Source organism: Brachyhypopomus gauderio, chromosome 9 (assembly GCF_052324685.1).
Source record: "Brachyhypopomus gauderio isolate BG-103 chromosome 9, BGAUD_0.2, whole genome shotgun sequence".
Classification (NCBI taxonomy): domain Eukaryota; kingdom Metazoa; phylum Chordata; class Actinopteri; order Gymnotiformes; family Hypopomidae; genus Brachyhypopomus; species Brachyhypopomus gauderio.
The window spans coordinates 8383865-8397059 of NC_135219.1; the positions used below are offsets into that span (position 1 = coordinate 8383865).

Sequence of the window (13195 nt, forward strand, 5' to 3'; positions counted from 1 at the left end):
TCTACCTACTGAATATATCTTCTATCTACCTACTGAATCTATCTTCTATCTACCTGCTGAATCTATCTTCCATTTACCTACTGAATTATACGTGCATGACTAGTGATTTATGGTGTTGAATTATATTAAAAATTTTATAAAATAATGAAAAAAGATTTTAAACTTCATCTGATTGGAATATATTGCTGCAGTGATCATAACCAAATCGGAAGTCTCATACATGAGCCTAAAATAAGATGTACTGCCACCTGGTGGAGCTCTTTCAACAGAGGGTACTAATATAGCCGGAACACTTGTGTGTTAGCACAAAAAGACCCGTTTTCATTACGTGTTGCACATCCGGCCTGCAGGTCGACGTCTCTGGTTGGCCAATCGCGTTGCGTTGTGTCGCAGACGTTCGTATCTGATTTGTCCGTTACGGTTTGTTTTTGAGCGTGATTGGTCAGACAAACCCACTGTTTTCCACCTATAGGGAGCGACGCAAGCACACAAGGTCAGATACTATTTTCTTTCTTATAAAGAGCAACGTGTAATATGTGTTCTGTACTATATTGGGTAATAAACTCTAGATGTAATGAAGTGACGCTTGCGGGTGCTGGTACTGGGTTCGGGGACATACTGTCTTGATCTGCTGTGGCCAAACCACAAATGAAATCAAAATGAGGCAGTTCGCTTGCTAGTGAACATTAGCTGTTGTAAGAGTTAGTTACTCAAATCAGCTGCACCTGTGCTAGTTCAGAACGAAGAGAGACGCGTTTTAACTCGAACATGTTATATTTTGCATCGCCAGGTTTCCTTTGAGGAGAAGCTGAGCCCTTGTGCAGCGACACAAACTCTAACACAAACAATAACACCAACAATAACTCAACACCAACCCTAACACAAACAATAACATTAACCCTAACCCCAACCCTAAAGCAGCATGCTGGCTGCGGGGAAGGCGTGCACGGCTCTGGCGTCCAAGCGGCTGCTGCGTGCGCCTCTCTCCGCGTCTCCCGCGTTGGATCAGCGCTGCTCCACTCGTCTCTTCAGCGCATCCGGTCCTCACGGGGATAAGACGGCGCTCGACGAGGCCTGGGCCAGCCTAGCGAAGAAACAGCTTAAAGGGAAGAACCCAGAGGACTTGATCTGGCACACTCCGGAGGGCATCTCCATCAAGCCGGTCTACACGCAAGCCGACGCGGCAGGGGTAACCAATGAGCTGCCGGGTGTGTATCCGTACACGCGGGGCCCGTACCCCACCATGTACACCTTCAGACCCTGGACCATCAGGCAGTACGCTGGCTTCAGTACAGTAGAAGAGAGCAACAAGTTTTACAAGGACAACATTAAAGGTATGATATGAGACCAAGCCACCACTGCCAGGAATTTATGTACGGCTCCATTACAGAACAAGAACCTGATCACTACATGCAGGTTGCTGGTTTCTTTGGAGGGTTCTCTGGTCTCCTAACCTTGCATTGGTCTTACAGCGGGCCAGCAAGGCCTCTCTGTGGCCTTTGACCTCCCCACCCACAGAGGGTACGACTCCGACAACCCCCGAGTGCACGGTGATGTGGGCATGGCGGGCGTGGCCATCGACACAGTGGAGGACATGAAGATGCTGTTTGATGGCATCCCCCTAGAGAAGATGTCGGTGTCCATGACGATGAATGGGGCTGTGATTCCCATCTTAGCCATGTTCGTAGTGACGGGCATGGAACAGGGCGTGGCCAAGGACAAGCTGACCGGAACCATCCAGAATGACATCCTGAAAGAGTTCATGGTCCGAAACACCTACATCTTTCCTCCAGAACCCTCCATGCACGCCATTGCCGACATATTCGCTTACACCTCCAAGGTATAGATTCTAACACTGAGCCCTTGTAATGACTTCTTTCACCGTGTGACTGTCCTATGGTCTTTAATCGAGTTCTGAAGTTCTCAATCAGTTGTTAAATGAGATAAACACAGATTTTCTATTTTAAATAACATTTGTTTTGGTCCCAAATGCTTAGAAACGTGAATCACTGATCAACAATAAGAAGAAAAGTTACTTTATAAGACTTGCTTTTCCCCACAGCACATGCCCAAGTTTAACTCCATCTCTATCAGCGGATACCATATACAAGAGGCTGGTGCTGATGCCATATTGGAACTGGCCTACACTATTGCCAATGGTCTGGAGTACTGCAGAACTGGCTTAAAGGCGGGTCTTACCATCGATGAGTTTGCACCCAGGTTGGCTTGAGCTTTTGCTTGTGGCACATAGGTGCAGGACTGCCAGAAAACATATGAATAGTTTTTGTTAATTTTTTGGCTGTGAGGCCCACATTGTGGTCATAGATTTATTTGGTGAGGAAAGCCATTGACGCCATCGTCCTTTGCTGTTAGGTTGTCCTTCTTCTGGGGCATCGGTATGAACTTTTACATGGAGATAGCCAAGATGAGGGCAGCACGACGGCTCTGGTCTACGCTGCTGAAAGAAAAGTTCCAGCCACAGAACTCCAAATCCCTCCTCCTACGGACTCACTGCCAGACGTCGGGCTGGTCCCTCACCGAGCAGGTTGGTTCCGTTTTGTTTTTAAGGTTAATATGATACTATGTTTTTAAGGCTTAATGTCAAAATCTGCCTTACAAGGTAGTAAATGCTAAACGATGGATCTTTGTCTTTCTGGCACGTTTTACCAGGACCCTTACAACAACGTGATCCGCACCGTGATCGAGGCCATGGCCGCCGTGTTTGGGGGCACGCAGTCCCTGCACACGAACTCTTTCGACGAGGCGTTAGGGCTGCCCACGGTGAAGAGCGCCCGCATCGCCCGCAACACCCAGATCATCATCCAGGAGGAGTCTGGAATCCCCAAAGTGGCCGACCCCTGGGGGGGCTCCTACATGATGGAGACGCTCACTGATGATGTGTACCACGCCGCCCTCAAGGTCAGCCGTGGAACACTGAATAAATCTATTATATTTGTGTTATTGCTCAGATCTCTGATGTTTCCAAATTCTTTCTACTTTGCTTGTGTATTTTTGCTCATATTACTGAGTTGGCATTCTCACGGATTGGTTGGTGTATTCCTGGTATTTTTCTGGTATTCATATCATAGGCACAATTGTTCCCTAAAATGCAAAAATACATGTATAAACGTTAGCTAGGTGAGACTAGCAAGGGCTCAGAGACAAATCGTCCATTCTTAATCAACCCACGTCATTTCTGCTGCTGTGAGCGGCTATGCTAATGTGTGATGTTTCTCTCATGGCTCAGTTCATCAATGAGATTGAGGAGATGGGGGGGATGGCTCGAGCGGTGGCCGAGGGCATCCCCAAACTGCGCATCGAGGAGTGTGCGGCGCGCAGGCAAGCTCGCATCGATTCAGGTACAGAGGGAGAGGCCACACCCCCAACCACACACAGCAGGAACACAGGGAGCTGACAGGGAGTGTTGGACGATGAAGATGTATTGTCCCCAGACTGCACGTTCTGTCCCCAGACTGCACGTTATGTCCCCAGACTGCACGTTATGTCCCCAGACTGCACGTTATGTCCCCAGACTGCACGTTATGTCCCCAGACTGCACGTTATGTCCCCAGACTCCATGTTCTGTCCCCAGACTCCACGTTCTGTCCCCAGACTGCACGCTCTGTCCCCGCATCCCGAGCTCTCACGTCTGCAGCTGGGGCAAAATGAAGCTGTAATGATCATCGTTAAGATTTTTCTTTTAGTTTGTTTTTGTAAAGATTGGGATTAAAGCCATGATCGCTTTATATGTAGGGATTACGGAATGACAGGTCATGGTACTCGGAACAGTGATCTGAGGAGCACAGTCTCTTCCTCTTGTTCTGACGTGAAGTCTCAGATTCCACTCATGGATGATAATAGCTTCTCACTCCTTACCCTCTCAGGCAAGGAGGTCATCGTAGGAGTCAACAAGTACCGTCTGGAGAACGAGGAGACCGTGGACGTCCTGTCCATAGACAACACCATCGTCCGCCAGAAACAGATAGAGAAACTGCAGAAGGTGGGTGTCCACGTGAAGCTGACGTGTTGTGGAGGGAACGGAGGTCACGTGGGTCTGACGTCTATGCTGGCACGGAACGTGCGCTTCACGGATCCTGACTGGCTTCTGGAACGTCCTGTAGAGCTAGCCAATGGGAAGCCTCCATCTAGACCCCTCACCTTTGAGCCTCCACCATGAGTCTTTGCTGGTGTTTTCCTATTTTTGATCACCTTCGTGATCACGCTTCGTCCGCAGGTGAGAGAGGGCCGGGACGCTGCGGCCGCAAAGAGGTGCCTGGCAGCCCTGGAGCAGTGCGCTCGCACCCGGGACGGCAACCTGCTGGAGCTGGCTGTGGAGGCGGCCGCAGCGAGGTGAGGCTCCCCCTGCTGGCCACACGCTTCCTGCCTGGTGATGAGGTCTGGTGATGAGGTCTGGTGATGACCCGGCCCTGTGGCTGACAGTGAATCGGGCCTCAGCAGCCTGGTCACAGTGTACTTGGGTGATGTGCAGCTCCACACCCAGACGTGGTGTGTGGTAAATCCAGTTATCTCTGGCCTGTGTAAGGAACAGCAGGGGGTAGTCAAGCTAATCTATGACGGGAGAGTGTGTGTGCGTTGGGGCAGCCACAAATGAAGGAATTACAACCAGCTGAAACTGGACTGATGTGTCCAGTGAATGTTGTAATGAGGAAGTCCAACAACCATCAAGACTGAAACTTGTACTTGCTTAAACACTTCATACTTTTATGGCGAAGGTGTTCGGTGGGCGAGATCACGGATGCGATGAAGACGGTGTTTGGTGAGCACAAGGCCAGCACGCGGATGGTGAGCGGCGCCTACCGCAGCGAGTTTGGTGAGAATGAGGAGATCGCCGTGGCACACGGACGGTAAGAGAGCGGACGACACGCCCCCCCCCCCCCCCCCCCCCCCCCCCAGGACGTGCCCTCTGCATCTCTCTCATCCCCACCACATGCCCTCTGACCTCTGCATTTAAGACTCATTCTGCCTGGATTATCGCTCAACTTCAAAGCACTCGTGCGTGCGTGCGTGAGTCTCTGGGCGCGTGCGCACGTTTCAGCGTGCGTGCGAGCGTGTCTGTGTACATGCGTGCGAGCGCACGTGTGTGTGTGACACATCCGGCTGCTCTTGCTGTTCAGGGTCCTGCAGTTTAAGAAGCACGAGGGCAGGAACCCCCGCCTCCTGGTGGCCAAAATGGGTCAGGACGGGCACGACAGAGGTGCCAAAGTCATCGCCACGGGGTTCGCTGACCTGGGCTTCGATGTGGACATTGGCTCACTTTTCCAGGTGAGGTGAACAATAACGTGTATGACAAACTTATAATCACTGAACTTTGACCTCTACATCAGCTCTTCATCCAGTTACCTAATCAGAATATAGACTCTATATGAAGCAGACCAAACATTTGACAGATTAAAAATTGTGGATTTCTGTGTCCCATGTCCGTGCGGCACACATTAGCGTGTAAATATATAACAAGTTGAGCGTATATGTATGTCTACAAGAACCGATTTCCATTTTCAAAATGGACTCACGTTGCGTGTTTAAAAATAAAATGCCTTGGGCGGCCGCACAGCAGACCTGTCAACCCTGTGTCCTTGTTGCCCTGGCAACAGACGCCCCTGGAGGTGGCACAGCAGGCGGTGGACGCGGACGCGCACTGCGTGGGCATCAGCACGCTGGCGGCCGGACACAAGACGCTCGTCCCCGAGCTCATCAAGGAGCTGCGTGCCCTCCACCGACCAGACATCCTGGTCATCTGTGGAGGGGTCATCCCACCCCAGGTGACCCCCGCCCTCCTGGAGCAGTCAGGCATGGCGGACTCAATAGAAATAAGAAAGAAATCGAACCTAGTCCATGAGGGGAAAGGCAAACAAAACAAAACATCATACAAATCGCAGAGGGAATGGTGTGCGGGAGGTCTAGGGTCACTAAACGCCCTCTCGAGTGCTGTAAAGTGCTGTAAAGTGCTATAAAGTGCTGTAAAGGACTAAAAGCATGACTAGGTCACTGCAGCAGGTCATTGCCATGGCTACCGGCTCCACAGTGGTTCCCTTTTTGATTCCCTGTTTGATTCATGTCTAACGTACCGAATAACAGAACCTGTCCCGTTACTTATGGACCGCACCCTGTGCGTGTTTGACCCTGCAGGACTACGAGTTTCTCTACCAGTGTGGGGTTTGCTGTATCTTTGGACCCGGGACCAGAATACCACAAGCAGCAGTGGAGGTGATCGATAACATCGAGAAGAGTCTGGAGAAGACCCGGCGGGCCTTGTGAAGGACACCACCCTGCAGCTGCATTACTGACTAGTAACCACCACCATCTTCATCTTGGATGTTGATATTCCATGGGACTATGGCCAATGAGCATTACTGAGTGACTATTTGAAATTTCAGCATTGCAATAAATCCAGTGTGGAGTTGCTGTGTTTGAAAGGTAGGAGTAAACGTGTTGATTTATGCCAGGCAGGTGCTGTGACCCTGTAAAATAACCCTGATGTATATGAAGATAATGAAAGTGATGATTCCTTGTGGTTTTTTTTTCTTAGACCATGCGAGGCACTTGTGCCCTTGACGTGTGCTCACTGTTGTGGTGATAGACCTCCCATCGTTCACGTCCTTCACACTGCCGTGAGCCCGTAGTGTAAGGACGAGTGTGTAGGGTTGCATCATTCACTGCAGTGGTGAACACGCTGCCGTTTGATGCGTAATGGGCAGCACGTTCCCGGGTAATGAATGCACTTCTCGCTCTGCCGATCTGAAATCTAATTACACGCTTCTAGAGAAGTTTCGATTCTGCTGTCTTGGAGGCGTGTTGAACTGATGGGATTTAGAGATCGTAGCCAGCGGCTTGCGTTAAAGAGAGCAGAGTGCTTTGCGATCGTGGCCGTGCGTGTGCAGGGGTGTGAGCAGCCAACACTTCCTGCTGTACTAAGTGATGCCATGTCACTACAGAGGACACGTTGGGGTCACCAAGGGACGTCTAATCCCACTGCTGCCTGTTCTGCACAAATGTGATGGATTACCAGCTGTAATACGGAGCTGATCGATGAACTCAGGTGCCAGTTGAAGGGCGTGGAGCTGGGGGAGGTTCTCCGTGGAGCTGGGGGAGGTTCTCCGTGGAGCTGGGGGAGGTTCTCCGTGGAGCTGGGGGAGGTTCTCCGTGGAGCTGGGGGAGGTTCTCCGTGGAGCTGGGGGAGGTTCTCAGGGAGCTGGGGGCGGTCCTTAGGGAGCTGGGGGCGGTTCTCTGTGTAGCTGGGGGAGGTTCTCGGGGGAGGTGGGGACAGTTCTCGTGAAGGTGAGGGGGCGGTTCTGGTGGAGGTGTGGGTGGTTCTTGTGGTGGTGGTTCTCATGGAAACTAGCTTCCACTAGGTCCTCCCTCCCTGCTGCCATCGTCTATCATTCTCGGCTCAGTTCCTGTTGCCCCTAAACATTAGAGGCCAAAGCACATCTACAACTACGTATAAACCAAGAAGAGCTGTAAGTGCTATTATTACCATAGACTCATGATGCCTTTGACCTGATTATCTATTCACGTACGTACGTATGAGGTTTCCTACTAACGTAGTGGACTGGTTCCTCGGTGAAGTCACAGCCAGTGGTGAAGAACTTTGTGGATGTGCAACCATTTTCAAATCAATAGCTTTGATTAATAATGTAACCAGCTGTACTATGAAAATAAAGAGAACCTTATGGACACCAGAGGAATCTTTTTGAATACATGCATAATATTGTAGCTATGAAAGCAGTTGTTTGCTTGCTGAATATAGCGTTTGATCAGTGATGTCTCCATGTTATCAGAGATGTCAGTCTGACTGATCTTGCGTTATTGATCATACAGACGAGAGGAATGCCCAGTTATCCTCCCATCCTCTCCTCCGTTATGACATCACCCAACCACAGATCCGTAGGTGAATAATGAGCAGACTGGTTTATCTCCAGTTTGTTATTGTTGAGTTGTGTTGAGATGAAAAATATTGTTGTTACCAAGGAATCGTGGTGATGGCACATCGGCCAAAGCAAACAGCGTAGGTGGTTGATCTGAATCACAGAGGTCAGGGAATATGTGCTGAGATTTTTGTATTACACAGCAAAAGTGAAACTAATTATTTTTAATAAATGTAAAATTATGACATCTCTTGTAATTCATATTTACTTATCCATAATCATTATAGACTGATGTCTATAATGTTGAATTTCCTGCAAAATGACTGTATTATTGTATTTGTTTAATCCTACAATATAAACAGTAGAATTAACATAGCAGAACAATATTTTGATGTTCCTTACATCATTTATTGCATGAAGGTGAACGACACTGTTCATATGATGTGCACATATAAGCTGCACTATAACACTAGTGAACAACTGACAACAATGCACTATAACACTAGTGAACAACCGACAACGATGCACTATAACACTAGTGAACAACTGACAACGATGCACTATAACACTAGTAAACAACAGGCTGTTATGTTGATGCAGGGCATAGTCAGTGGATTAATAATTCAGCATGAATCACTGGATTAATAGTAGCATTACTACATAAAGATCTACCTGGTCAGACAGCTGAAAGTTTCTTTTTAAAAATTTAGTTAGCTATTAATCTTATTGCATTGTTGTATAAAGACAAATACAATAAAAGACAAACACAGTACGTAAAAAAAAAACAAAATACGTAAAAAAATATATAATTTTTAAGATTTATCACCAGATGATATGAGACATAACATCAGTAACCACTAACAGCACATGCACAACACTATCATCCCTTTCAAGACATTCGTCTTTCATTCAAGTTCTGTTAGACTTCCTGTTTCATTTGAAACTGGCCTCATTAATTTGGGGCACAGAAGTAAATGGAATAGGGAGGACTTTAAGACCCTGCAGAAAGGACAACCCTTTAATGACACTAGTAGAACGCCGGAAGCTATGGATCTGGCATAGGTGTGACCTGTGTACCAATGTCATTGCTCTGTTCATTTGACCGCTGCTCTGATAAGTCGTCTTTTTTGGCCTTGTTCCTATCACACATCGCCACTTGTGGGGCATTTTCAGAACCCTTATTTGGCTGTGAGATGCATACTCTGGCTCCAACACACACTAGCTCCTTAACCTCCTGTTTGAAGGTACTGCTGAACATATAGTAGATGAATGGGTTGTACACAGTCGAGGTCTTTGCGAACAGGCAGGGCAGCATGCTGACATGCGCAGGGATGGAGACGTTTGGTGAGTAGATGGACAACAAGCTCAGAATCCCATAGGGTGTCCAGCAGCCAATGAAACCAAAGCTGACCAGAATGGCAATCTGTTAAAATAATAATGAATAGGATAGAAGCCCAAATATTCAGTACTGGAAGGTTAGGTATTGGCCCAAATATTCAGTACTGGAAGGTTAGGTATTGGCCCAAATATTCAGTAGCCTACTGGAAGGTTAGATATTAGCCCAAATATTCAGTACTGGAAGGTTAGGTATTAGCCCAAATATTCAGTACTGGAAGGTTAGGTATTAGCCCAAATATTCAGTACTGGAAGGTTAGATATTGGCCCAAATATTCAGTACTGGAAGGTTAGATATTAGCCCAAATATTCAGTACTGGAAGGTTAGATATTGGCCCAAATATTCAGTACTGGAAGGTTAGATATTAGCCCAAATATTCAGTACTGGAAGGTTAGGTATTAGCCCAAATATTCAGTACTGGAAGGTTAGGTATTAGCCCAAATATTCAGTACTGGAAGGTTAGATATTGGCCCAAATATTCAGTACTGGAAGGTCAGGTATTAGCCCAAATATTCAGTACTGGAAGGTTAGATATAAGCCCAAATATTCAGTACTGGACGGTTAGATAATAGACAAAATATTCAGTACTGGACGGTTAGATATTAGCCCAAATATTCTGTACTGGAAGGTTAGATATTAGCCCAAATATTATGTACTGGAAGGTTAGATATTAGCCCAAATATTCAGTACTGGAAGGTTAGATATTAGCATAAATATTCAGTACTGGAAGGTTAGATATTAGCCCAAATATTCAGTACTGGAAGGTTAGATATTAGCATAAATATTCAGTACTGGAAGGTTAGGTATTTACCATGTAATTGGCTATATAGTTATAATGGTGTGGAATCAGTAAAACTCCAAGATTCTATGTGAGAATGGTGAATACAGTACTAAATGCAGGGGTCCCAACAATGGTAACACATCTTTAAAAAAAATAATGCTTAATGTTAAAATTTTTTTATGTTTTTCTCATGGAAAGGTTAGATTCTTAGTACATTATTTTCCATATGCAAGCAAGGTGATTAACAGTAAAGACATTCACTCATTGCCTATTTTACTCATCTTTACCAAGGGTGCCAGTAGTTATGGAAGAGTCCAGATATAGATATCACTCACCACCACTAGGCGGCGCTGTGTCTTGACGGTGCTGGGGATGACGTTACAGTTCTTCATTGACTTATAGGAGACGTAGAGGCGGAGGACGATGCCGATGTAGCAGGAGGTGATGATGATGGCTGGGATGACCAGGTTCATGGAGAATATGCTAATGATGAAGGAGTTGTCGCTCTCTTTCATGTCGGTCCAGGCCAGTGTGCAGGACAGACCAAAGGGCTCCGGCCCGTACCTGCCCCAGCCCAGCAGGGGGAGCACCGCCCACAGGAGGGCGTACAGCCACGTGGCCGCCAGCAGTGCCTGAACCCTCCTCTTACTGAGCTTCCGCTCTTGGACCATGGAAGCAGACGGGGAGGGGAGTAGTGGATGAAGCAAGGGGTTAAAGAACCATTCAGACACTGGCTGGTGGGAGGAAAGCTTTGGTTTGCACGTCCAAATACATCTCCACATAATGCACATGATGACCATGGGTGATGGTGATCTCAAACGTCAATAAAAGTTGGAATTATTGATGGTGATGGTGATGATGATGATGATGATGGTGGTGATGAAGATGATGAAGTCTTCTTCTGGTTTTCCATGATGGAGGAAGGTGGTAACAGCAAGATGTGTGAAATTATGATATTATATGGTCACAAAACCGTCACCCTTTAGGGAGAAATGTGTGATCTGAGATTGTGTATCCAGAAATAGTGCTACTCGTAATACAAGCGTGATTTAAAATTCTGTTTAAAAACTGGTACATCCTGCCACACACATCCATGGCTGACGGCAGAAGAGCCACGGTTGGTGCTGATTGGTGGGAGGGATGACATTACTCTGTCAATCACAGCAACATCAACCAACTGGATTCCTGTGTGCCTGTGCTCAACACTTTCCACCCGGTCTGCTCAACAGCTCTGTGTCCCTGTACGGGCAGCATTTGAAAAGATTGAGCTTGGCTTCCTGTGTCTTGGTAGAATCGTGTGCTTGCTGAACTCTCCACAGTTTGTAAGCTGTTTTATGTCAGGAAAGAGAAAGCTAGATGCTAGGTGGGTAGATGGGAACTGCTTAATGACTAAAGCTGGGAGAGAAATGATGAAAGAAAAAGAATTGAAAGAAAAAAGGCACATTTCATCCCTTCATTATATTCATTTCATTGGTAAAAAAAAATTAACTGCAAAGGCTGTAGGAAGCCTGTGGTACTCACTGGAAGACGGCACAGTGGAGAATACAGAAAAACGCACAACAGCCATGAGCGTTAATGTTGCCATGCTGGCCACTCCGAAGAAGAATCCCATCAAGCCGTAGTAGACGCAGGTGACCCTGCCCCCCAGCCAGGCGTGACTCCAGGAGGAAGCCACGGCCAGCGGGTACATGGAGGCCGCAGCTCCGAGATCCGCCACTGCCAGGTTCACGCTCAGGAGTTCTGGAGGTTTCATGTGGGACGACCTCTTGTAGGCCATGACAAGGACAAGCAGGTTCCCCACGATGGACAGAAGAGCTTCACATGAAAGAGTGAGAAGGAGAATGCACTGTGACTGTACCCAAACAAAACACGTCTAATCTCAGATAATGTTGCAGCGATGAAAAGATCTCCGTGCATCTCCAGGATATATAAAGCAGGTGCCCTGTTTTGTTGCCTCAATGCAGTGGTGACATTGTTGTGGAAATGCCAGTAGTTATTCTTGTAAGGTGAATAAAATTTCTGCATGTGAAACTTTACTATCATTACTTCTGACAATGACAGAACACCCCTCCTCTCATTCTAGATGTAAGTTTTTGTTTGTTTGTTTGTTTGTTTGTTTTGCATGGAAGTACACAAACACGAATCATGCGTATTGAATAACTCAAAGTTATTAGCATGGCCTGAACCTTTCAGTGCGAGTCAGAATCTAATCTAAACTACAGAATCTTCCCACCCTCACTGTCACATTCACTGTGAAAATTAAATCACCTTGAATTTTCTCTGCAATATCACATTGAAGTTGGCACACATCTTAACAGGGAATTCTGTACTCTAATATACTATTACCTACAGTTATTTGTTTACCATTTGAGTGGTTATCAACGCAGGGTCTGTCAGAAACAATCGCTATTATTTTCCGACAGACACTGTACCATGAATAAAAGGATAAATGTGTTTCTGCGCAACGTGCAGGAAATAAAACTCTCAAACCAATTTATAACATTCTTTGAAAAATATAACAACAACGATAAAAAATTCGATTGCAATGTCGACATGGCGTTGCAACCTTTTTAATGCGCCTATTAAATTTACCTATCAACAGGAGAAACGCACCAGCTCCGTAATCCACAGCGGGTGATAGTTTGGACGAATAAATATCCATACGGGGAACGAAATTTCGTTGTTCAGCGAGAAGAACTGCAGTTTTCTCCAAAGGACACAAGGAGAAAAGACAATGTTATAACATTTATTTGTTTGTTTACCCAGCCGACGAATAGACTAAAACTGAAGAGAGCGCCTCTGGGTTGACGGTCACCGCTGCCTTGTTTGAGAAACATTTGCTTTGAAGTGTAAGAGCCCATGCTGCCCCACTGCCTGTATTTTACGTTTAGTTGACTGGTTTGCAACTCCGTGGGGATTTGGGCTGGTTTGCAGGTTTTTATTTATAGTTTACTAACATTAAAACGCGCAGTACATGTGGCAGCCGTGAAGACTCCTTCTAGAGTAGTTCTGCAATATCTCTCTAAAAAAATCTCTAAAACTGGAATTCAGATTTGACTCCCAGATCTTAATGATTGGCAATCTTGGAACTGTGTTTGAAAATCCAATTCACACAGGCCAAATATGTACGAG

At 46.6% G+C, this 13195-nt stretch overlaps 2 protein-coding genes across 3 annotated transcripts; one reads left to right on the forward strand and one right to left on the reverse strand.

The window, feature by feature from the left end:
- The first annotated feature begins 337 nt into the window (after window positions 1-337).
- Window positions 338-7697, forward strand: mmut (methylmalonyl CoA mutase). 2 transcript variants are annotated; one of them, XM_077016834.1, is made up of 13 exons: window positions 338-493; window positions 791-1334; window positions 1473-1840; window positions 2063-2220; window positions 2374-2545; window positions 2671-2919; window positions 3248-3359; window positions 3885-4000; window positions 4235-4350; window positions 4734-4865; window positions 5136-5283; window positions 5613-5780; window positions 6148-7697. In XM_077016834.1, the coding sequence occupies exons 2-13, from the start codon at window positions 923-925 to the stop codon at window positions 6274-6276; spliced, it is 2280 nt and encodes a 759-aa protein (XP_076872949.1). In that variant the 5' UTR covers window positions 338-493; window positions 791-922; the 3' UTR covers window positions 6277-7697. The 2 variants fall into 2 exon arrangements, with proteins under 2 accessions (XP_076872949.1, XP_076872951.1); XM_077016836.1 differs by lacking the exon at window positions 338-493 and adding an exon at window positions 519-695.
- Window positions 7698-8674: 977 nt separating this feature from the next.
- On the reverse strand, window positions 8675-12867 carry opn8b (opsin 8, group member b). Its single transcript, XM_077016190.1, has 4 exons — window positions 12656-12867; window positions 11585-11878; window positions 10399-10724; window positions 8675-9309 (listed from the first exon to the last, which is right to left on the reverse strand). Exons 1-4 carry the CDS (start codon window positions 12723-12725, stop codon window positions 8932-8934), a joined length of 1068 nt encoding a protein of 355 aa, XP_076872305.1. The 5' UTR covers window positions 12726-12867; the 3' UTR covers window positions 8675-8931.
- Between the last annotated feature and the right edge of the window lie 328 nt (window positions 12868-13195).